The following is a 25,916-nucleotide window of genomic DNA, read 5'->3' as shown; positions in this document are numbered from 1 at the left end:
CACATTACCCTGGTTGTAAAAAACCTTCTCTGGCTACCTGTAAAGTACAGGATTATGTGTAAAGTCCTAGTTATTAACTTACAAGTCCTTAAATTGACTTGGTTTTGAATACCTCAGAGACATTCTGGAACCATACATCCTCAGTCGTTTTCTTTGGTCTCAGTCAATTGGATTAGTTCTTTTTGGCTGAAGACATTGAGCTACAGGGCATTTTTAGTGTTTGCTCTCTCCTTATGGAATTCATTAACCATGGAGGTCAGAATAGCTGACTCTCTAACATGCTCTATATCTGAACTTAAGGAACGTATTTTCAGGTTGCTTATTTGGATGTATACAAGTTATATGATTCTCATAGGTTTCTTTAGTCTTTTCACAGAGATAGGAGCCAGTGCCAGTAATTTGGAGCTAGAATTAGTCTTGACTTAAGGCTATTTTACCTCTGGGTGCTTCAAGAAAAAAGTGCTCTCTATTATTGAAGATTTTCACAATAACTTGCAGAGTAGACACTTGGCAGATGGAAGTGCAATGCTCAACATTCCTGTTTTTAAAGCATGATCTAGATTAATGTTTCCAGGAAGTGCAGGAGGTGAAATAGAGAGTAAAATTCTTTTTAATTTTTTTGAAGTCTTTCTTTCAAATTGTATGACTATTTGCTTTCAAGACATGAATTACTGTCTTCCTTTTTCTCACCTGTGCTCAGCTGAAGCTCCCTTACTTTTTGCTGGTCTGCAGAACAGTAAACAAGCATTGAAGCCAGGCGTTAGATCAAATTAAGCTCTAAACTAAATAATTAATAAGACTAGATCAAATCATAATTTCACTGTACTAGCAGGCATTCTTATGAATCTCTGTGCGATGTGATGGTATTTACATTCCGCAGAGGTGCTGCAGGTGGACATATTCTAAATTATAAAAGCATAACAAATTTAAAAGCTTGAATAATGAGATACATAGTCTAACGCTACTTGATTTGGCCCTCCCATTGTGTCCTGGGCAAAATTGTTCCCTAGTTTCAGTGAGGAGGATGCAATCAAAACAGAAAGGCATGGATGCATATAGTCCATGAATGTGCTTCTTATATTGGTATATCATATAGAGATCAATTCCCTATCAGCAGTGTATGAATAACTGCCTTGAGCTTGCATGCCAATAGTTATGGGTAGATGTCATCACTTTAAAAATAAAAGCTGTTTCTGTAGACTTGCAAGACAGATTGGTGAATTTACCTGGTTTAAATTAGGCTGAGTGGTTCATGATGGTATAAGGAGGGGAAAGATATTTTAATAAAAACAGCCAAATCAAACCTTCCCTGCCCAATCGACTTTTCACAGAATAGGTTGACAGGGTATTAAAAGCTGTTCCATTGCATTCTGCATGTGAAAAGGGTGCCTAGCATCTAGATTTAATAGAGCCCTAAAATAGCTATAGATAATTTATTCTAGTTATAGCTTTAAGTTCTGTTTTTCAGAGAATATGAGTCTTACAAAAATGGTTTCCATGCAAATCAAAACCAGCTGAAAGCTTGCCAAGGCCAAGATGTAATTTAAGATGGCATTTAAGCAGCTCTGTCTTTTCTGTCTCTAGAGATATCATCATAAAATAAAAGAATTCATCAGGTAATGTTTTCTTCATTATTCAACCACACAATTCTGAAGTGAAAAGATAATTAGACATACAGTGCTGTCGACACATAGTTTATGAGGAGATTCTGATTAATTAGCTATGGTAAAAGGTTTTTATATAGTCATAATTAATTTATATTTCAAGAAAAGAAGCAAATATTCAGTACACTGATTTTAATATTTTTTCCTCTGACAGATTTATCAAAGTAATTCTGAAGTTCTGTTGAACTTACTGCACTTCATTGTTACTCTATAAAACAGGAATAAGATCAAACAGCACAATTAATGTCAACTTTCCTGGGAGTCAGAGAGTTTAACACTCATATCGCTTTGAAAAATGCTTGTTTTCTCTTCCAAATCAACAAATGAAACCACTGTGACTTATCAACGTGATACACCTTGATCAGATGTTGAATTTACATTGAATCAGCAATGAAAAATTTGGATGCATCGCATAAGTTGCTTTATATATTTTACCATACTTTCTTCTTCTGATCTGACCAAAGTCAAAAGGTCAGAAGACTTTTCCAATTATTGTGTATCTCTTTTAGTTTTGTATATTGAGTTTGAAAAGAACAGACGCATTGTCTTGAAATATGCTGTAGTGGAAATGCTGTCACAGCCTAAAACAGTGATTGAGCACCTGGTGGGAAGGCAGGGCCAACCCAGGGGAGCTCAGGTGCACGCAATGCAGCTGAGTGACCAAAAGGGCTGGAGCCAGGATCCACCCCTTCCCAGACCTCAGTTAAGGGTTGGCAGGGGAGGTAAGAATAATTTGCTGGAGGTCTTCTGAAGGTAAGCAGCTTCTTTCTCTTATTTTTGTGCCCACTGTTGTTGCACTTGAGTGAATTTTCATTTGCTGAGGCCTGGGGTTCTGCTGTCTTTGTTATGCTTTCCATGGTGTTACTTACGGTCATGTTAGCTTTCTACTTGTGATCTTTCTCAAATCCAACCTCCATAAATGACTTCTAAGTCTAAGTGTTGCCTTACACTTTGGTTAACTCTGAAGCGAGCCAACCAGCACAGCAGATGAAGAGATAGATGGATGCAAACTGTAGTTTCTTCTGGGTGTAGAAAAAAATCCAACTGCCCAGAAAAGATGAGCCTACATACTCAAGCACAGTTAAGAGAGTCAAAGTCAGAAGCTTGACTTGTGCATCTTCAGTGAATTAGTACAGAAATTAATTTAAAGGAAATCTGATCTTTGAGGCAATCTTTGAACTGCACTGCTGCCTTTTCAAGTACACTAACCACAGCATCTATGCAATTTAGCAAAGCACTGATACACAGTAATATCTCCAAGACTCTTTCTGAAACAGTGGGATTATAAATTCATGTTATGATATGAGGTATATACATGCAGTCACCAGGTACTGATCAGGAACTGCCATTTGCTTCTCTAAATCAATTAATCTGAGAGAGATTTAGAAGTAAAGCCTTCTCTTGGAACCCACATCAACAGCTACTGGAGACAACAGATTTTTTTCCGATGTAATTTAGTGCTGTCCTTTGAAAATATTCAGCAGGTAGAACTGCTTCTATTTGCAGAATCCAAAGGACTGCCTCCTCTTGTTTCAGAAAGAACTTTAGGATTTTAAGGCTAACTTTCATCACTAAGCTGTAGTATCCCATATAATGTCCATCCATTTTTTTTGGTTAAGCTTATTTGATGCAGTATATTACTCAAAATGATTTGAAGCTATAAGAAGTGTTACAATAATGAAGATTCCTGAATAAATAATTCTCAATTAAGTGTTAGCACCTAATTATATTAACTTATAGTAATTACTGATTTAATTATGGAATTGAAGATTAACCTGAAAATACAGACTGGCTAATTTATTTTTATGATAACTATACACTAATAGCACCTGTAGTTGGACTTCTCTGTGTGCAAGCAAGGTAAAGGCTATTTTAACACTCATTTAAGAAGCTAGATAATCTTGCAACACTTGAAGAATATCTGATGAGAATATGTACTGAAATGTGTCTGAAACAATATTGTTTGATTACTTTAAAGTCTCAAATATCCTGCACAGCTGTGGGAAAAGAAATAGACAGAACTTGTTATTATCTGTTGTTACAGTTGTATATATATTTTTTTCCCAGTAAAATTTGAATGGGGCATTTCATGTCAGAATCTGACTTCTATAGTGGTGGAAAACACAAATATTCACAAACACACTTGTTTGTGTTTTGCCTTGGCAAAAGGAGAGCTAGAACGCTTTATGATTCAAGTTTGGATAGAAGAGAAAACAGGTTCAATTGTTAGTCTAAAGGATTTTAGTGAAGTAGTTAGGGAAAGCTGCTGAATACTAACAGTGAGGTAGGGGAATAGGTTGTCTGATTGCTGTGAAACCCTGAAGATCTTTAAGAGCAGTGCAGAAGGTGACACAGCTAAAGCTTCCTGTGGGTCAGAGAAGATCACTAAGATCTGAGTTCCCTCTGGACCTCAGATTTTATGTAAAATCAGAACTGCAGTGTCTGACTTCTCTTGTAATCTCATGATCATGTATATTTTTAAACGTAATAAAAGAAATTAAAAGCAAACACTCAGTATATTGTGCATAGCAGAATAACTCTTCTAACTTCCATATTCTGTGACTAACAAGAGTTTTGTTAGAGATTTGTCCAATCATATGACTAAAAATCTAACAGCTTGCCTTGGAATTTTAAACAGGTAATTTCTCCCCAGTCAAAATTTCAGGGATCAATTACTTATTGTATTACTTACAATAAATATCATGACTCTAAACTACAAAGATAATTGTATTTGTGATTGGTGTGTGTAGCATATTTAAAAAGTAACAAAGCAGTAAAGATTACTTCACGTGTACAGATTATGTATTATTTGTTAGTGTGTCACTTCCAGTATTCTTTCTTCTCCAAGTGAAAGTATAAAAAACATGTGATTAGCTATGACATCTTATGTGTTAGCTTTTACCCAGATAAATGTCAGATTTAGATAATCCTATGGGATCTATGCTTCAAATGCTTAGAAACCTGATTCTGGAAGTTTAAGAAAATATATACATACATATTATTGAGATTAGTAGGCCCAATACCACAGTTTTGCAATAATAATGTATGGAGCAGGATTGAGTTTAGCAACCATCTCCAAACACCTCCTATGTGAATTACTCAAAGCCAAGTGTATGGTAAAGGGGAATGGATTATTCAGAGAAGACTTTTAAATAGATCACTTCTCCCTAATCCATCTTGCTCCTAGCATGTATATTTATTTCAGTATCACAAGAAAGTATATTTCTAACTTTCAGGAAGAAAAAATATAGTCTATATGGTTTCCAAGAGTGACTGATGTTTTGATGAAGACACGGATAACTGCTTTTACTCTGAAGGTGGACTTCTGCACAGATAATTAGTGTTTTCCTCTAACATTCTTTTCTGTTTATGTTCTTCCCATTTATAGTATAAAAAGGCTGTAGAGTATTCCAATAAATAAGTTTCCATATGAACACCAATGCTTCAGAAAACCAGACACTTCTCTGTTATAAGAGGAGTTCCTACAACAGATGAACTTCTACAGCTCATTGTGGTCTAAATCTCAGCTTCTATTCTGTAGGCCACATTTATTAGATAGACCATTCTTGGAAACTGAAGTTTGCAGGAGACTTTTGTAATTAATCTTTAGGCATTCCATTTATTTTACAAAATTACTTTGCCTTTTGAATTTTGCCTTTTTAAGGCACAACCAAAGTCAGTGCAGTATGAAGCTGCCTTAAATGGAGAATTACAGGTCTTGTGGAGCACCACAAGAGATATGGTTTTATCTGCAAACTTGCTCAGGGAGCTGCTCTATACCTAGAATTATTATTTTATTTTTTTTTTATTGCATCTCATTTTGTTACGTAAGAAAGTGGTAAAAGTCCAGACCCTGTCAGTTTGTTCTTTTTGCCGTTCTTTCCTCACCAGTTCAGATCTAGGAAAGTATGAAGAATTCCAAGATACTTTAAAAAAAAAAAAAAAAAAAGGAAATAAAATTCCTCGTACAACCCCAGAAAATTTCACAGGAGTTTTAGAGTTTTGAATGTAGATGGATTGTTTCTCATTTAAAGAGAAACATGACATTACTCATCATAATACAGTTACATAGGAGTTCACTCTCAGCTTTCATCTTGCTCTTCTTACTTCATGTGACCCATTTACTCAATTTTTTTCAGTTATTTCCAAAAGATAAAATGTATTACTCCATATCCTTATCAACACAAAATATTTTAGGAAATCTTTCCTTGTAAGAAATCGTGTGTGAAATAAGTTTAAGAGTGGAAATCAAGCTTTACAATATGGAATAGAACATAGCATTTGCAGAATAAGTATGAACAGAAAATTTAGTGTTGTACTTGAGACCTTCCTTTCCCGTTGCTGATGATTAACTTGCAAAAGACACCTGTTTGCCAACTAAGCACAGCTGCATAGATCTCCCTTCTGATCCAATCATCTGCAGAATTGTAGCCAGTTGTACAAAACCTTTGCACTCTCAGGAAACAATACTTAATTTGTCAAGTACTGCCTGCAACTCAAAAGAGGCATTGATTCTTTGGTCTTGACTGGCAGCACTGGATTCAATTTGGGACCCTAAATGGACATGCCAACCAGTTTCAGTTTTTTGAGGTTCATCAAAACAATCAGGTTGGAAGAATCAACTCTGCTTTATCTATCCATAATGAAAGAGTGGGCAGAAACGAAGGTGCAAATCTTGAAAACAAACACTGAGAAATCCACATCAGACATAAAGCTGTGCTGCACTTAGTGTTCAATATAAAGAAAGCACGTGATTAGAGATTTCGTACATTTTGAAACATATTTAACTAGATATAGTAAGAATTTACAGTGAGTACACTGAATTTAGAATTTAGAGTGCTCAGCACTGATTCAAAACATTCATTTCCTCAGCAAAAGAGAAACAGACCTATGTTGCACAGCTTGAAAGAAAAAAGAGATGAAAATATACAGAGCTCTTCAACTATATTCACTCTTAAGATATAAAGGAAAATATAGTTGATGTCTCCAACTCTTGAACCATATCCTTCTCTTAAAAAATGACTCAGGGTAAACTGCAAAGAGGTAAGTAACTTTTAATGAGCAGGAAACATGATTCTGCATGTTGCAGCACGAATATTTTTTCTAGCAACATTCCAAAGCCAAAGATGTTGAAAAAGTTACTGTTGAAAAATAAGGAGATACAATAAAACTATGCTAAAATATGATAAGTTATGATGATCTGCCTGACATTGTGTACAAACAAGAGGAAAAATTTCCCAAAATGCTTCTTGATTTGCAACAATTAATTCCTGTTTTATTTAAAGTAGCGTTTTTCTCAATGAATTGTTTATTTCTAATAAAAGACCAGTTAGGATGTATTTTTTAAATGCACGTTGTTAACAATATTCAGTAGCCTCTTCCATCTCCCAGTACATGTTCTGATTACCTAATCTTGGTGTTCTTTGGAAATTTAATTGAAAACAGGGCATGTCAGCTTCCACTGTAACCTTCATTTCTGAAACCATCTGTACATGCCAATATGGTGCAAGTGTTTAAAACAGAAGTGAAGGTTTGGTTATATGTCTATGGGTAAACAAAACTGCCTAACTTGGAATTTGGCCAAGATTGAACACTAGGTTTATAGTCCAGCTCTTATTATTGCATTTAGTTTGAATGCATGATAATGCTTTATTAGGCATCAAAATGAAAGGAGCTACAAAACAACTATGTGTGTGTCTTTAAGAGTTCAAATGTTCTCCAAAATACTCATTTGATGTAGTTAAACACAAAGAAATAAGGGTAGGTAGCCCAGTTGCAGCATCACATTATTATTTTACTGATTTTTAGCTTTTTAAGGGATCATCAGATATCTAGATATAGGCAGTCCTCTGAGAATCACCTGGTGTATTCCTAACGTATTGCCTAGGGTAAAAAGAGTTGACAGTTGTAGCTGTAGAGTTCCAGGATATTGGAAGAATCCCAAGCTGGTCACTCAGCCTACCTGTACGGTCTGTTACAACAAAGACTATTGCAGAGTACACTAAGGCATCTAAAACACAGCACAAGGCATTACAGATAGAATTCATAATGATGCTATGGTTTAAGAATTTTTTTAATGAAGCAGTAAATTGTGTTTACTTTCCCTAGTTATAAAGGGGGAAGATAGAATTCCTGAGTTGCTCCAAAAATGTAAAGCTGGATCAGCAGTAAAAGATGTTGAAGCAGCAGCATTTCCCTGAGAAGCAGCCAACTTAGAAGTGGAATATGGATTAGTGTCATCAGGAGCAGCAGCAAGAGCTGCACAGGCAGCCTGATGGGGCACTTTCCTAGCACATCATACTGCAGCTGAACAGCTGAGCCACTCAGAATATCACAGCTGAAAAATTTTGTCCAGAATCATCGAACAGATTTGCACCCTGTACACTCTGAATTTATACAGGTTACTGAATAAAGATGAATGAATATCTTACATAGTTGGTATAATTTTGATCTTCATAAAATAAAAATGTAGTTCTACTACTGTATGCAGCAATGGCATGAACTACAGATTGATATTCCATAGGGTATCTCTGTAGAAGTCTAATCTCTTGTTGGGGAAGGAAAATAAAAGCTCCTCTTAAACAATCCTGTCAATTTTTTTTCTTCAAATTCTGCTGTAATTGGGAAAACTGTAGCTGGAAAGTCTCTAATGTATTCAGATACAAATGGGAAACACTCAATTAATTTTCTCTTTTAACATGTAATCTAGTGATTACCTAAATAGCATCATTAATTGTAAACTAACATGAAATGTGCTAGAAATTAGTCTTCAACCATAAATTCTGTGGTCACATTCATTTCAGTCTCTATGTTTAAATGGCTGTATTCAGCAAAGCTGCAGGGAGTTCATGTATCCACCTCTCTCAGTGGAAACTGGGGAGCAAATTTAAAAGTTATGAAGGCACTGATTACTAAATGACTGATAGTCTGACTGCAAAGGCTATTTGTCTTCAGAAATGTGAAACGTCAACCAACATTTATACCTTAAGATTCAAAGTGGCAGAAGATATTTAAGTTGTACATATTCACTAATGTATTTTGTAAATTTAAAAATATTCTGGGGAAGTATAGGGCAAAGTGACATCACTTTAGTAGGCTCAGTTTAAAAACTAAAACCAAAAAAAACCCTGCCTTCTGAGATGTCTCGAGGCAGGCAAATGAAATCGCGAGGACCAAAAGTGATGGCATACTTTTGAAAACATAAGCTTCTGTTTCCAAAGCACAGGATATTATTCTTGCTGATTTCAGACACAAAAAAGCCTTAGTTATTCACCACATATACTCAGAACCACATGTATAGTTTCTTTGCTCTTGTTTAGATTAGTTTCTAAACATTTCTTTATTTCTATCACTCGAGTCTGCTCCTTTTGTGTTGTGATAACCATTTTAAAAACTTGAAGAATTCAAAATAGAGAGTTTTCCAATAGGATAACCTACAGTATTTACTATTATTAAAAGACCTCCATGCTACCTAAGGAGGTGGTGGTTCTTGTTTTTGTAAAAAGAGCATTGAGGACTTCCTTGTGTTCTCCTTCAGCTTAAAGTGAAATAGTTTTCTAGACAACAATGAAGAGCATAGCTGTGTGAGATTTTAAGGTAGAGGTGCAGTAAATGCCTCATTATTCACCATTCCATGGTGTACAGTTATTACTATGCTACTATCTAGCATGTCCTGTGAGTAGCTAAAAAATAACCCAATTCTAAATTTTAATACTAAAGAATAGCTCTGACTGAAGCTCATTTACCCCAGTGGATTATTCTTTTACAGTACTAGGAGGCATGTCAAATGTTTTATCCCCGCCCTACAGAAGGAAAGACTGAGGAACCAAGACTATACGACCTACCAAATCTGTAGGTGGTATCAATAACACGAGCAAGATTTCATAACTTCTAGAAGTTCTTACGCTACTGTCCAGTCATCTCAAATTGTGACCATGAGTACTTGTAAACAGTTGAATTGACCATACAGTCCTAATAACTATGTATTTTAATTAGTCAATTTGTTATGCTAATTACAATCTTAATCTGAATTCTGTGCGTGTAATAAAATTTAGGCCTACCCCAAATATGTTTTTCAGAGCAGAATGCAATTCTTAATTTCCTGACAGTGTGCAAATGTCAGAGGAGAGTTACTGAGATCCCTGTGTCTTTTACTATGCCCTAAAGATAACTGAATCAAGATGAAAAAATCCATGACCCATAGGCAACCTCATTACCCATACTCTGTGCTGTTCATTTCCTAAAGACTGTTCCATATGAGTGAAATTATCTATATTCTATGTATACCATAGAAAAATATGTCTATTTTCCATCCGCTACGTTTCCCCCACCTCTAAATGGTACTCCCTCTGTTGGTATAATCAAAAGGTGGCCACTTGTCCACCAAAGTATAATAAACATCTGCCTGCATGTATTTCATCCAATATTTTTAGCAAAACACACAAAAACTGAACACAATTGTTATATACTCTTAAAAAGGAATTAGGACTTAACAGTTAGCTACCTCATTTTGTTCTAAAATTCAACAAACTCTGAGAAAATCTCTTTTTATACAATCTCTTGGATATGTCATTTGCCATTTATATTTGATGGCCTTAAGGAAAAAAAAGTTACAAAAAGGTATTAATGCAAGTAGATAATAAAGCTGCATTCTATAAATCTATAGCAGCTTACAGTAATCATTAAAGCATGCAAAACTCTTTCATCTATTCAAAAATATGCAGTGCACAGAATGCCTGCTAAGGTGCATGACAAGTCAGAGTTAAATATATATTAATAAATGAATTAGCTTCATAAATAATAGCCATAATGACATTTTAGGAGACAATAAGTCTGAGGATTGTCAGAAAATGGTTGATGTATGAGCTTCACGTCTCAGTGATTCTTCAAAATGAATAGGCTTTGCGAGATAGTTCAGACCCACGACCAGCCTATTTCCTTGAATAATTTACTTGTTGTCAATTTGTACAGCCACATTACACATGCAAATTGTGCTGCCTGTGCAAACACCACTTGGAGATGATAAAAACAAATTTACGAAGGCTATAGAGGAAGGATTTATTTCACTTTCTCGCCCAGGTCAAGCAATACATGTATCTGACGATTGTGTGTACCCAATTTTGTTGTAATTATATCAGCAAATTATTCTTTATAATCTTATTATTTTTAGCAGTCTCCTTGTGCTTGGGATAATTAGCTTTCTTCACTCAGTGTAAAAACAATTCAACTTGCCAGCTAGGCAGGGCACAGCTCCATTATCTGTTTTGGGTTTAAATTTATTCCCTATATTCTTGGACACTTTGTGTAAATTAAAAATTTCATAGTCCCTAATACTGTACACGCTGTTCATTCAGTGATGAATTAAGGTCCCTAAACCTCTACGTTTGCTATTAGATATCTCACCCACTTTATATGTTAATCTGTGCTAATGAATTCCACAACCCCTAGCCACAGCGAGATGACTAAAATTATTACCACTTACAGAGATATGCCTTTTTCATTTAAAGTTCAATTCAAATTGCTCCCATAAACAGTCTGCCACACAAAGATACCTCCTTTAAAGAAGAGTTACTTACCTGTAAGTAGAGTTCTCTGAAGGTAGTATTATCTTTGGATACACATTCCTCAGGCACATGACCTCTGGTTTGTGGCACGGGGGAGTGGATCCACCCCTTGATAGTTAAGACTTTTTCCTTAACGCACTTCATTAGCTTGATGGCTCCTGTGCCTCAAGGGTTATTTGTGCCATATCCTGGCAGCACAACTGCCCACTGTCTTCCCAGGTAGGCCCTCAGCCAGCTCCAAGAGCAAAGATGCTCCTTAGAGAGGTGGCTGCCATGCTAACAGAGCATCTGCACTGGAAGCCTGGTACTCAACAAGTTTCAAGAAAGTGTTTTCCCTCACAAGACTGCTACCTCGAAGCCTGTCATTCAGGGTAAGTATTCCAAATCAATGAAAATGAAGCATGCAGAAGGCAACAAAAAGCTTACCTGTGTAGCGCAGCTCAGCTGCCAGCTTGCCCACAGTACAGCTACCTGACCTTCAGAGAGTCTGGATACACAGCTGCAACTCTGCTGCTCTGAAAAGAAAACAATTTCAATACGACAGTTTCCACAATAAAGGAAAACAGCAATACCCTCTGCTGAGCAATTGTGTTTCAAACCAGTAGAGGGCATTGGTACACATAGAGCCTATATAAATTCATTTCAATAGCTTGAAAAGTCAGATGCTGTTTATATAAAGGAAACAATAGCACGTTTCAAACAGTGTACACAGTAGCAAAACTAACCTCTCCATGTAAAATCCACACAAAATAACATAATAAAGATAAAGATTCTCAAAAAGATTTCTAATTATATAGATCTTTATTGAAGTACAAATAGTAAACTAATTAATTTGTAATCGATAGCCCTGAAAAGTAGCTAAAGTAGTGTTGTTTGCTTCACAAACTAAAATAAAAAAGGGTGAAGTGGCTTGTTCTAATGCTCTATCTGCAGGTCACAGAAAGGAATTCCTTGCTGTAATTCTCACTATTGTGTTTCTTAATGCTATCTAAACCAATACACAAATAAAAACTCTGCAAAATGTTTGGAAAACTGCTTTGTGACGTCCCTTGGGTCGTAAATATTTCATTTAGTGCTATAGTAGAAAGGTATTTCTCTTCTTTTGCTGCAGCAGAGCAAATTTCTCCAGGACCCCAGTAAAGCACATGCAGTTTGCATCCACTACAACAAAACCTGAACTGATATGTCTGGGTAATGAATAGAAGACGTTACAGCAAGGATGATATCTTTGTTGTGATGAAATATATGATGCAGATGGCATATAAACTTATGCTATATCCAAGATAGCATGCAGCTGGTCATCCATTTTCTGGTTATATGATGCTCTCAAACAAGCAAATTTAGAAATGTCTGAAATTCAGAAATACCTGGACTCATCCAAAACCAAATGAAGCCAATGGAGATCTTTCCACTGACCTTAAAGGGCTTTGGATCAGGGCTCAGGAAAGGGCCTGCCTGGATTACTGTCTTACTTTCAAGGAGGTAAAGAGAGCTCATATTACAAAACATCATTACTACTTACAATATATACTGTAGAATATTTACTAATATACTTTAATGTACTGTCTTAGATAATGTTCTTTGGAGATTTCCATTAATTTTCTCTATGATGGTTCTTGTAATGTTTGTTTAGCAAGAATTAATTTGGTTCTTATATGGCAGTGTATGTGAAAAAAAAAAAAAAAAAAAGACTATAATCCTTTTAACTGTCTTTAAATGCTCATTTGAATATAATTATTTTAAAGGATTAATAAAAAGTATTTTTAAGTTAGCAATGAATTAAAAGTTTAGGAAAAAAACAGAGGTTATTTTATTGTCTTTGCATCTCACTTTAAAATCATATTAATTTTCCTTTCCAATACTATTTTATTGTATTAAAATATAATCATGCTGGAAAAAATTCTCATTATGTTAGCAAAAATGAATACAAGGTAGATAGTATACTAACACAATGACTGTAATCTTCTAATACAATAAGGCCTTCCTATTATGATTAAACAAGAATTCAGTTCTTGATCATTTTGACATATTTCCAAAACACTGTCTCAAAAGGATAAAATGCAGCATATTTTCATGCTTAAGGAAAAGGTCCTGGTGTCCTCATTTCTTGTTAAAAACAAGAAACAGCTAATAGTGCATAATTTATCTTGTAGCAGATTCTATTTCTGTATTAGGAAACCATTTGCATATATTTTGTGGAAATAAGCATGTATATGATTACTTGTGATTAGCTAATCATGGCTTCAAGCATGCAGCTGAGAAAATAGTTTTGTAGCTTCTGCTGTGTTCTGAAGTCCAAAGATCTGAGTTTCAGCCAGTGTTATGGAGAGAATTCAACCTGAGAACTTGGCCTTGGGGACTAGAATGCACATGGGCATCATCTGTTCTGATATTTGACAAATTTGATCACTCCTGTTAAAGTTAGTAATTTTGAGAGTGTTTCAAAAAGAACCCAAGGAATACTCAGTTTTGTAGATCACAATCAGTATTTGTTTACCCAGAAACTAGCAAAACACTCCACTTCAGTGCTGCAACAGAAGGTGTGAAAAATTCTCTCTTCCCACATTTATTTTCTAATGCTGAATATTTACAAACCCTACCTTGTGTCTCAAATTTTATAGTCAAGTTTCCCCCGTAAGAGGTGGTTTCCAGCATGGTCAGATGTATTACCTTGAGACAACAGGAATATGAGGTTCCTGCTGCATTTCAGTCAAATTACACTTGATGTTACACTTAATTGCAATAGGTCTTCCTTCAAGTAATTTTTAATTACAGCATCAAAAATACTAAACCGAGGAGTCAGACTAGTTTGATGTTCCATAGGATTTTCAGAGGCATGACTTATTTCATTCATAATAGTCATTATTGGCAGGTCCCAAGAGCAGGAATTCAAGTGAAAAAGGAAGCTGGATCAGTTAATCAAAAGGAAATAAATCGTGTAACTTGAAACTAGAGGAGGAACAGAAAACTGGCTTGAGAAGAATAACACTGAAGCAAGTTTTGGATACAAACAGCCCTGTCAGTGTTGGTTACAAGGCTGCCTTCCCTGCTTGCTTTTTTCTCATAAAAGCCCTCTGCACACAATGTTTCAACAGCAGCAGCAACAACAGTAACAAAACCAAAATTGGGAAAGTTGCAAATTCTTCTAAATAACCAACTGTAGCTTCAGCAGTCACCGACCCTTTGAAGGCAAGTGCTTCTGGGGCACAGAAAGTAAAGGAGGAATTCTATCAATGTTTTTTTATCTGTTTCTTCTGTGAGAAGTCAGAATCTGTTCAGCTTTTTAAAATATAAGAAGAATTACAGGTGAACAGGCCCTTAAAGGTCACTTCCAACTCCAAGGACTCTGTGATTCTATGATTTTAGTACTTCATTCGTGTGATCTAGCTGTGCCAATGTGTACCAGAAACAGACCGTGGACACTAACTCAAGATCACAGCCTTTGGATACAAACTGTGACATGAGATGAAACTTGCTCTTTGAAAATGTATCCCTTAAATTCAATATACAATAGCAATATATTTATCGGTTACCACTTATCTGTATACCAAATGCAACCAAGTATTAAATGTAAACAAAATAAATCTCTTAAAAATTGATTTCCCAGATGAGAGGAAAAACTAGTTAGCAAGCTGAGTGTGAAATTTACATGTAGTTCATGAAAAAGTGATTACTTACGGAATTAATTGATTTCGGAAATGAAACTGAGGATGTAATATCATAGCATAGAGAGGAAATGAATTGGAAGATCTGTTTTACATCTACGAGAAAGGTGTTTGTCTTTCCTTCCACGCACAGCCAGTCCCATAAGGTGACCACACAGGATCCTACTCACCTTGGTGATGCAAGGTGATCCTACTCAAAGTTCCTGCTGTCTGCCTTTATCCCTCGTTACACTGGAACTCATGCCCCTTTCTCACCCCTCTCACATCAGAATGTTTGTCCACAAGTAGGCTGTGTCTTGGTGCCTTCTTGGTCTTCACTGTATCTTTTTCTTCTTGTTTCTCTGTGCCACCTTTCCTGACACACCCTGCATGTAAGGTTTCATGCCAAACCACATACAAGCTGCTACTAAGCATTTAGTTCATGTCTCACCTACATACACTGAAAGGACAGAATAGAAACTTCCATATGAGTTATGTAATTTACTGAGTGGTCTCCAAACAGTTAGTGTTTGCCTCTGAGACACTTCACATGGTGTTAGTCGGTTCACAGTGACTGGTTTCCAGGCACAGAGGCATCTTTTTCACATTCTTGGTGCTGTTTAAGGGAAATTCAAGCTTTGCTGGAACAAGGTCGTTTGAGGCTTTCCATTTACCGTGTGAATATGAGACAATTCGGGGAATTTAAAAAAGATTTTCTCATCCATGAAGACTACGGTTGCAGGCCCTCGTCACTGACCCAGTCCAAACATTCGGGCATTGTACAAATTAGAAGGTTTAGCTTTGAATACCTTCCATACTCCTCTATCACAACTAGGAGCACTGGAAAGTGACTTGTTTTTCTGTTGTGTGCACGGCTGTTATTCTGAGAAGTACACCTAAATTGCATACGTGGGGACACGAGACCAATCGTTACCCCATCACCTCAGCGTTGCACCGCATTGCACGGCGCTCCGCCGCTGCACGCCCTGCCCTGTCGCAACAGAGCATATGGCGGCCGGCAGCAGGGCAGCAAAGCGCCCGCCGATTGGCTGCGGGGCAGCGCCCAATCAACGGGTGGAGTGTTCCGGGGTGCCAAGATGGCGGCCAGGTAAACACGGGGTGCTGCCGCAGCTGGCGTTGGGGATAGTGGTGAGGGCTGTGCTGTGAGGTGTCTGTTTTTTCTCCAGTCCTTTTGTCTCTCTGCTCTGAAGCAGCACCGCGCGCCTCCTGGCTCCTTTCTTGAGTGGGCTTTTCTCCCCGTCCTCCCGCTTTCGAGATTCGGCCCTTCCCGCTCGATGGTGCCGTGGGAGGGCTGCGGGTGCTCATCTGCTGTCCCGGAGAGGCGTTGCTGCTGCGTTATGCTTAAAGCTGGGAAGCATCTGTAAACAAACTCGAAGTGAGAAAACTTTAAGTAGTAAGGAAGGGGAAAAAGAAAAAATAAATAAAAATAAAAAGGCGTACTGTCTTTAATCTGTGGACTCCAGTCCTCTTCTTAACTCCCCTCCGAAGTTGTAAGTACTAACAGCTTTGTAAAGAGCGTGTCTAAAGCGCCTCGGGAGAAATGTTTCTGTTATTACATTCTGGTGTTTCTGACTCTGTTGGCTGATGGTGGTTTTGTCTCAGAACAGGTGTGCTTGCATGAGTCCCAGTGCCTTGGCCTTGTGTGAAGAGGAAGATGTGGAGTGGTCTGTTACCTCCAGGACTGAATGAAAGTGATGTTGACTTGAGCTCAGAGAATGAAGAGGAGTCATGTATTTCCTCTTTGAAGGAAGAGGATATAAAGGAAGATGCAGAAAGAGTTCAGCTTCCTGAATTGCAGGAGAATGGACCTGAAAGTAATGCCGTCACTAAATCAGTTTTGATATCCGTGGCAGATGGAGAAAACACATCTGAAACATGCCCTGCTGGAATTCCTTTAAATATATGGAATGTGGGTATCGTAGCATGGCTTCAAATATCTAGAGTTATTTTTTAAATTTAAGCAACTCAAATTTGGATATTTTAGGTATACCAATGCAAAATGAAATGCAGTCAAAGTGCTGTCACAATAATATACATTAGATTACTTTGGATAGAGTGAATTTAAATGGGAAGAAAGACAGGAAAAGCTTGCATTTTTTTTTTTTCTTTCATACAGCAGTGATTAAAAGCACAGCAAGGAAATGTTTGGGTGACTACTTAATTGCACAAATACTTGTGTTTGTGGTAGAATATGGGTTCTGAGCTTCCTCATACTTGATTTTTGTGTAAGTGTTTATAGCTGAGCATGTTAGTCACTGTACTGGTGATTTATACCTGTGAAGTAGAGCTATACCTTTCTGCTTTGTATAGGGTTTAGGTGCAGATATCCAAACACATAACTGCTTATAACCTCTCTTTATGGTTGCATGTAAAAACTTGCCTGATGTGCAAGGAATATACTGTCAGTTATCTTGGATTCTAAACTACTGTCTGTGCAATTACAAACTGTTACATAGCCTAGGAGTGCACGACCAACATAAACATATTCAGCATTGTGCTCCTTGAGAAAACAATTTTGAATACTTCTGGGACTTAGGGAGGGCAGAAAGTCAATGATATTGGTGATAAAGTGATAGAGCCAATATCAGTTTAACACCATCAGGGTTGGATGCTCTCTGCATAAGTTTGAATGCAATAAATACGTGAAGCTACTGTGGATAAGTGAGATATTGGGACAACATTTGTCAGTGTTCTGTGTAACTTTTTTTTTTTGTAAAGAAAATTAAAAAATACCAATCCTTGCTTTTTCTTTATCTTGTAGAAGTTTTTGGAGCTTCAGAAGAAAAACCGTGAAATGAAAATGGAAGCAAATCAGGGAAGCAGAGGCCGAAAAAGAAAGCGTCGCAGAAAAGGTGTTTTGCATAATTCCAGACCTTATTTTTCGTAAATGAAATTAGTATTAAGTACATTGGAAGTACACTTTAAGCTTTCACCAATAATTGAATGCCTGAGTAGGTGTCGTCTGATATCTAGGATTTTTTTTCTAGTTGTTACACATCCATTCTAGACCTAGACTGTAAATTGCCACTTAAAATCCAAGTTCTTTTTAAAGAGAGGGCAGAATTTATTCAGTCAGTACTGACTTAAAAAGGCTGGACATGTTTTCAGTACATTATTTCATACATTATTTTGTCTGTTCTGATCAATGCTTTTTGAAGATGTTGTAGGAGGTTCTTCAAATGAAAAGCCTCACAGCAGAGTAGTTTAAATCCCCCATGATCATTCAGTACAGGTCATCCTGTAACAGTCTTTCAATGGGAACATACTCTATTAGTGATCTGTTAACTTTATTGGATGCAATAGGGCATTGCTGTGTAACGCTGGTCTTTTTTTTTCTTTTTTAGAAAAACTTGAAAAGGACAAAAATGAAGTGACTAAGAGGTATAACCAACATATATGTCAATGTGATTATATGAGGTCTGTTCTTAATATCCAGTAAAACTTGTAAGAAGTGTAGCCAAACACTGGCTTTGAACACTGTCATGTTAAATATGTACTGAAGTTATTTTGTGTCTGTCACACAGACTGAATTGAATTCTAGTGATAGCTTATTGCTTGATTTAAAATAACAGAACAGTATTATTTAATACAACTTAAAATTAATGTATTCTTAATGGTGTTTGTCATATAATTGCATACAAGCTTGCTTGCAAGATTGCAGAGGAAAAGGAATAACTTGCATCCAAAAATGTCAGGTGAAAAGAGTGCATCTGCCAAATAGAAGAGTTTGTTTTAGTTCTGAGAAGAACATTGCAAGCTGTGGGAAACAAATTGGTTATATTAATGAGTTTTATTTTTTGGTTTTTAGTAGTCAGCAGTTGGCCAATGAAGACCACTGGAAAGAACTTACACAGTACTTTGGAATCAATGATAGATTTGAATCACCTGTGGATAGCAGAGCTCCACAAAAGGTGATTGTTGTTACAAAAGCCATGTCATCTTTTTTTTATTTATAGTAAAAAAAGGCAGTGTTAACTGAGATAACAGTAAAACTGAGTCTATTCAGAAGTAAGCATATGACCAAGTCACTCTGAGGAAGAATAATTTTGTGCGTATTTTTAAACAAATTTATTTGTAGGTGTCATGTAAGTTTTACTTGAATTGAAAGATTTCCAGATGGTATCCATGCCTCTTTCCTTTCTTGATTTTTATATTCTATTGTGATGAGACACAAAAGATTTGATATGCGTTGTTTGATTACAGTGACCTTTTATTGTATTTTAACTTCAGTGTTCCAAGTCAGTCCATTAGTTGAAACCAGTAGCTCTTTGAATCAGAGGGTTGAATCTACCATGAAGTTTTGCTGAATTTACAACACATTTAGTTGATAACTTGCTATATAACTAGCCATATTTGATGTTACTGACAGAACATGATAGGTGTGTCAGGAACTCTAAATATGATGAGCTTGTTCTGTAGTTTTACTGTAGAGGACTCTTGTCACTTTTAAGACATCAAATATTCAGTTGGCATCCTTTATCACAAACTTTCTGTTTTTCATTTGCTTAAAGTAAACTTCTGCATCGACACTGATATTGATCAGTTCCGAGTTCTGACTTTTGGTGGGCATTTACTTGTCATTAAACTGCTCAGTATAGATCTGGACTGAGGCCCAAAGTGTTAACATGTAGCTGTTCTCCATTTAAGTTGTGATTTAATTTCTAGAGGAACACGTCTCATTAATTTCAGAGAAGACAGTTGGCTTTTCATTTGTGCACTCTGTTAACTCTCAACTTAATAATCAAGTGTTCTGTTTCTCAATAATTGTTTGCTTTTCTATTTTTTAAAAAAAGTATTTATTATGAAACCAACAGAATTGTTTTCTTCAGCATCGCTAATGCTTAAAACCAGTGAGTCTGTAAAATGTCTTTTGTGATTAATGAACTAGTTTTTTGTGAAATTCCCAAATCAGTGCCAACTGCTATGCTATCCTTCTGGATCCTTTCAGAAACCTCCAACTAAAATTCCAACTATAATTTCCATTAAATGTTTTATTGTTATGTTAGTTGTAAATGTCATTAAGTGAGTTATGTTGATCGTAAAGGTTGAATTTTGAACTGTTTTCATTGTTTTCCACAGGATAACTAGAATTCTGAATTTATTGGTGTAGTGGAGTGGCATCATGCCAGATGTTTTTGGATAAGATCTTAGAACTGTAACGATACAGTGGTAATTGCCATTCTTCGTGTTACCTGACACATATACTTCACATTTTGTTTAGAAAGCTCCAGGGATGCAAGAGATAAGCCAGATCTTCAGATGAATTTTATTGTGACAGGCATAAACTAGTCCGTGTAATTTTTTTAACCTACAGTATTATCCTGCACATAAGGTGGAACTAATGCAATGATTTGTGCTCAGGCAGTCTTTCAGTGAATTCTTAATTATACTGTCCATTACAATACATAGACAAAGTGATTTGTGTTACATAGAAATTACGGGTTCATGCAGTGTTTTCATTTTAAGACTTCTGTTAAAATTATTTTTTAAAAGGAGATGCTCCCTTTAGGTGTATTATTTCTCTATTTATTTGCTCTAAAGGTATTTGCTTTTTTTCTTTCTAGTCTGGCCTTGAACTTAGCATAGAGAAATCTGTGGCTGAAGGTGACATTGATAAAGCTGAGGAGCTGAGTGATAGATTAGCAACTCGTGAGGTAAGTGGTCTATTAAAAGCTTTTAGGGGGAAAAAAACCCCTAAGTTTTGGACATCTATATGTTTTTTTATTTAAAAAGAGTTGCAAATAAAGTAGCATTGAAGACTGCTTGGGACATCCTTTCTGTTTCCTAATTAGATTTGTCAATGATTGAAGGATTTAGCTGCTGATCCAGTAATGTTTGGACAAGTGTAGCCATGTGTAAGAATTGAAAATACAGCCATGAATGTTCCCAAGTAACCTTACCTTGAAACTCTGATACTGGCTCCACAAGTCAGTCATTAGTAACTGAAGTGTTTTTGTTTGTTTTTTTTTTTTATATATATTTTTGCCTGGTGTTTAGGATGGTTTAGCTATTTGCTGCACCAATCTGGTCTTTCAGACTTGTGTTAAGTGCTGAGGAACTGGTAGGGGGATCTATCACATACCTTTGTCACATATGAAACTGCAATTCATTGTGAGTAGTGGTTCAGTTGCTACCACCTACCACATATGCACCCGTGACAGTACTTCACTGAAATCCATGTAGACTGTTGTGCCTATTGGAATGTGGGCATGGAGAGAAAGTGCAAAAGAAGAAGGATTAAGGTAAAAATAGAATAATTTTGAAGCAAAGAAGAAAAACCTAAATACAGTGCTATTTTAGGTGATTGTAGGAGCTAGCCTTTCAAAAACTCATCTAATTTATATAATTTCAACAAGGGCTTTGCTTTCTTTATCTGTCTTGTGTGCTCCCCTATCTTCAGATATAATGGGAATTTTCTGTTCACTGCATGTACCAGTAAAATTCAAAGGTGTTCGAAGATACAGAAGGCATTTAAATAAAAAAGAATCCAGAACATTCTGGTTGCTTCTCATTCTCGTACAAATATTTAGCATTTCATAAGTACAGCAAAGCTTTAATGTAAAATTGCAGGTCTGAGTTTGTTTTAGTGGCATATAATGTGGTATTGCAAAGACTGAAAAATGATTTTTGGGACAGGAAATACAGTTCTTTCATAAATATGGTTAGGTGAAACTAACTTCTTCAGTGTGTGTTCTTATGAATTCAGTAGAAACTCCTGCACTTAGTCACTCAGGGCACTTTCTAGTTACTAGACAGCCTTTTTCCACTTAGAATCACAGAACCTCCCTGCACAAGGATAACAGCTTCTGACAGTGACAGAAATGTAGCCTAATATTCTGTTTAAGTCCAGCCAACTTCTCACTGTGATACTGTTACATTACCTGTTGTGTTTGGAATTCAAAACACTCTAAAGCTTCTCCTTCACAAATGTCATTATTCCATCTACTCTAAAGTGGTTAGAGTATCATAATCAATAAAACATACTAAGGTTTTACTGCAGGTTGTTTGACTATAAAAACAAATTAACGTAAGAAGTTTTAAGGTTTTGTAATATTTATGATAAACTATTATCTGATTTTAGTAACCATGGGATTGTGCAACATCTAGCATATCGCAGGTGTTACAGCAATATAATATCTGTGGAACATTAGCTCCAAATTGTTGACTTTCAAATATTAGCATGTTGTAATTCTGAAAACAAAATGCTTAAAGTATTATTAGTATTCACAGCCTTGATTTGGTTTTGGTTGAGTTTATCAGAATAAATAGCATGCTGAAAGAAGGAAAACTCAAATGACTCTGTCTTGATCTCACGAGGAGTTCTGTGAAGGCAGAAATGCAGTGAATTCACTAGGGTTCTCTAGTGTTTCAAGGATTTGCTATGTAACCTACTGCAAAATTTTATTTTTCTTTGTAGTCTTAACAGCTTACATTTATTTATTTTTTTCTCTATCATTTAAAGTATTTCTTATTCTGAGAATGCTCTTCTAGCAGTGACTAATTCTGATTCAGTGAAGGGCTATAGCAAAGGATTTAGTTATGGGAGAGGCTGACTGAAAGCAACATTGCATTGTACAAAGTACAGTAAATACTGCTTTCATGTTGTGTAGTAGTGATTCAGTCACAACTTTCCTCCTGTCTTTGCAATTTGAAGCTCATTTTTACGTAATAATTGTAAAGGCTGACTTAATTTTTAGAGAACAGGGTTATTTTTTTGTCTTAACTTCCAAATTCAACACAACATTGTGAGCAAGTCAGGCATGTATTGAAGTGCAACACTTCTGAAGTCTAGAGAAATAAGTGGATGAATTATTGTTCTGTTATCTCAACCTCATCTTTTTATGTATAGCTTTTATTTTTCTTGAGCAATGTCGCAGGGCTGTGCGTGTGAAAAGCAGCTGCCTTCCATTTGGGGTGCAGGGGGTGCAGCCCCCCTTGTAGCCATGTGAAAAACGTTCAATGGGTAGGTGTTCTTTTTGAAATCAGGTGTATGGATTTTTAATCGGCACCATTTTCTTTTGCAAGAAGCAGTGACTGGAACCTGCTGATAAAGCTTTTGCTTTGAGGCACAGATCCCAGAGTTCTTAAAGCCGTTTTCTGCCTTAATAAGTGAAACTAATTTTTGATGTATAACATTTATAAGCCTGTGAAACTGATAGGGCAGCTTCAGTATTTAGAAAAATGAAGCCAAAAATAAACAGATGACTGAGAATGGGCAGCAGAAAAATGTCCTAAAAAGCAAAGGAATGCTGAAGTGATGCTGTCAATATGCTATCGTTGTGACACGGTGAGGTTTTTTAAAATCAGATTTCCTTAAAATCAGTGATGATTTGGCCAGTATGCATAATCTAGCAGCTGTGAGCGAATCACTGAAATGCATAGCCTTAACACCTAAATGATAATGCTTCGAGGTTTTGGATGTTTTGGTTTCCATGTGGTACTTGTTGCAGGCTCTGTAAGGAAAATGTTGCTGTACTGCCATAAATGAGGCTTTGGGCTGTATGTTAGTTGTTGCTTTCTTCTGCTTGGCAAACACACATGCTGATTTTGAACTAAACTGAGATGATCTAGTAGAGTTCTCAAGGTTTTTAACTGTGGTGGTTACAACTTGGATACCTTGTGCAAGAGGCTCTGAAATTGCTGGTGACTGTACAGGTGGATTTGCATGTAGCTTTTGGGACTGTGGCTAAAAATGTATAAAAATATATTTCAAGTAAGAATGGATTGTACACCTATGATGATGATAACCTAATCTCTTGGCTCACCTCACTACTAAGTGTTATCCCTTATCTCCTGTTGTCCCTGCAGCATGTCTTATGGGGGGTTCTGCTTCACCAGGGAGTTATGATTATCCCAAAATAATTGTTTGCATAATCTATGTGAAATTCTTCCTGAAACAATATGGGCATGTCTGGATTGTGCTGTGCAGAATGTGATCCATCAGTAACTGACTGCTTCCTCAGCTATACTGCTTCTAAAACCAAGTCTAGCTTGAGCATCTCTATGCTGCAGTGCAGTCATAGCATAAAAGATCAGCACTCCTTTTGCTTGATTCATTTTTGTTGAATGTTTGCATACTGCAGGTGTGTCATACTGCTTAATTGTTGTAATTCACTATGGATTTTCAACCTAGTGCAAGAGTAAAAGTTGTTCAATACTAATAGTAACCTGATACAGGCTTTACAAGGACAACTACTGAGTCAGAATACGGTGGTACAATGTAAGCAGTCAAGGTTCACTATTGTAATCCAGTTGCTTTGTTGTATTGTGTATCTTGGGTTTTCAGCACTGGCAGCTCCTCATGTTTTAAAGTTCTGCATTCAAAATGTGGAATGGCATACCTAAAGCTATAGTTTGAACACTGTATTTAATTATGAATTGTTTAATTTGATAGATGTCAAGATAAATGCTAGTGTTAATGTAGGAGTCCTGAACCTTTTGGAATGAATTTTTTAGTGAGAATGAAGTTTGTGGATGTTTAACTGAATTACAGTGGTGATTTTCTTGGGGATGCTCTAGGGTGACTGAGATCAAATAGAAGCAGTACTTGGGTCTGTATATAGAAAGTGCTATTCTAAGCTATAGATGCTTAGATTATGTCAACTTTTCTAGCAGTTTCAAAAAAACCTTTTTGGTGTAATACCTTGAAGTGTACTTCAGTTGTTACTGTTTGTGGGGCTCTGTCTGGAATGCTGAGTAATTAGAGCACTGTGTCTGTGTGTTGTTGGAGGTGAGTATCCATCTGAGTATGGATAGTGTGTGGAAATGTCTGGGAACTTCACTTTGCTAAAACTGATTTCAGTTTGGAGTGATACTTCAAAAGGTTCAATGAAATAACTCCAAAAGATTTTCCCCTATGCCCTCAGATTGTCAACCTGAAAATATTTTCTAGGCTTCTTTTTTCCTTTCACTGGGAGAATTTTTCTTAGTACTTTTTCTTCCTGAAATGAGTTTCAATGCAGATTTTTTTGGCTCTAACATTCTGAGAACTGATCTGTCTAAACCTCAAACTTTGCATTTGCCTTGTTGTTTTCCTGCTGCTGCCTGGTAAGTAGGTGCCACGTTGTCTAAGAGCACATTAGCCTGGGGACTGAAACTTGAACACAGTAAAACCACTTTAGATTTACCTGTCAGAATGGAAGTTCAGAAATATTTTGTGATTTAGCACACCAAATTACTGAAATAGTTGTCAGTCTCTGAGTAGTGCAGACTTTTTGACAGCACTGTTTCTGTGTACTTCGTGGCTTCTGGCATTTTGGTGAGATTTTTTTGTTTTGAAGCTGCAATTTACAGGAAAATGGTGGTATTGTGAGCAAGCTTAAATGAAAGATCTACATCGTAACGGACCAAATTAATTATCTGCTCTCTGGGATATCCTTTTCATTTCACAGAATTATTGGTCTTGCCGTCGTCATCACATTTTGTGGTGCATCAGTTTTGACCATTTTACAGTGTTCAAGTTAGTGTTCATTGTGTGTAAGTAACTTCTAGCTATATCATGGGGAAGGATATGAGCAAGGTTGTATGTTTTAACAATTGATAACCTTTCTCTTAGCTGTTTTTTGTCTTGTGAAGCTGGGTAGGTCGTACATCACAATTTCAGATAGGTTGTAATACCTTGAATTGATTGCTCTTCCATAGATATAACACAGCTTAATTTCTAAATTCTGTGCAAAATCTGTAATTTTATTGTAGTGCTTTTAGCTACCTGAGGAGATTGATGCAATCTAATACAGAATGTAACTTAGGCACCAGTTAACTTGGAAATCTTGCCTGCTCAAGGACTCTGGGGGTGGGGGGAAGGAAGAATTTTATTTTTTTAATCTGTGAAGATTCTTTCTAACACTTAGCAGAAATGCTTCCAAATATCACTCTTCATTGAGGTTGTTTTCTTTTAACCTTTGGAACATGGCAGGGTTATCACCTAGAATTACATTCTTCTGCTCCCTTAATTATGTATATCTTTTCCTTAACAAACCTTAAAAAAAGATTTCAGATGTTACAAGTCTAATTAAAGAGACAGA

The 25,916-nt window shown here is 36.4% G+C and overlaps 1 protein-coding gene and 1 long non-coding RNA gene across 7 annotated transcripts in view; one reads left to right on the top strand and one right to left on the bottom strand.

Annotated features, from left to right (window-relative positions):
• LOC146543890 (uncharacterized) overlaps positions 1 to 15,836 on the bottom strand; it is a 125,306-nt gene extending 109,470 nt beyond the window's left edge. The window contains exons 1-2 of the long non-coding RNA XR_014884776.1: positions 15,063 to 15,836; positions 11,654 to 11,742 (exon numbers count right to left, since the gene is read on the bottom strand). This is a non-coding gene — a long non-coding RNA (uncharacterized LOC146543890). The remainder of the gene's footprint in view (positions 1 to 11,653; positions 11,743 to 15,062) is intronic.
• A 79-nt stretch (positions 15,837 to 15,915) lies between these two features.
• FAM204A (family with sequence similarity 204 member A) overlaps positions 15,916 to 25,916 on the top strand; it is a 15,786-nt gene continuing 5,785 nt past the window's right edge. Inside the window, exons 1-6 of one of the 6 annotated variants that reach the window (XM_085229612.1) lie at positions 15,916 to 15,979; positions 16,495 to 16,801; positions 17,654 to 17,744; positions 18,237 to 18,273; positions 18,704 to 18,803; positions 20,457 to 20,546. In XM_085229612.1, the coding sequence (XP_085085738.1) occupies positions 16,547 to 16,801; positions 17,654 to 17,744; positions 18,237 to 18,273; positions 18,704 to 18,803; positions 20,457 to 20,546 (573 nt within the window). In that variant the 5' untranslated portion in view covers positions 15,916 to 15,979; positions 16,495 to 16,546. Of the gene's footprint in view, positions 16,021 to 16,112; positions 16,383 to 16,494; positions 16,802 to 17,653; positions 17,745 to 18,236; positions 18,274 to 18,700; positions 18,804 to 20,456; positions 20,547 to 25,916 lie in introns of those variants that run through there. The other 5 variants (XM_010714912.3, XM_010714917.4, XM_010714915.4 and 2 more) reach the window with 5 other exon arrangements.

Source organism: Meleagris gallopavo, chromosome 8, assembly GCF_905368555.1.
Source record: "Meleagris gallopavo chromosome 8, MGAL_WU_HG_1.1, whole genome shotgun sequence".
Lineage (NCBI taxonomy): Eukaryota > Metazoa > Chordata > Aves > Galliformes > Phasianidae > Meleagris > Meleagris gallopavo.
This window is presented reverse-complemented; position numbering and strand designations above follow the sequence as displayed.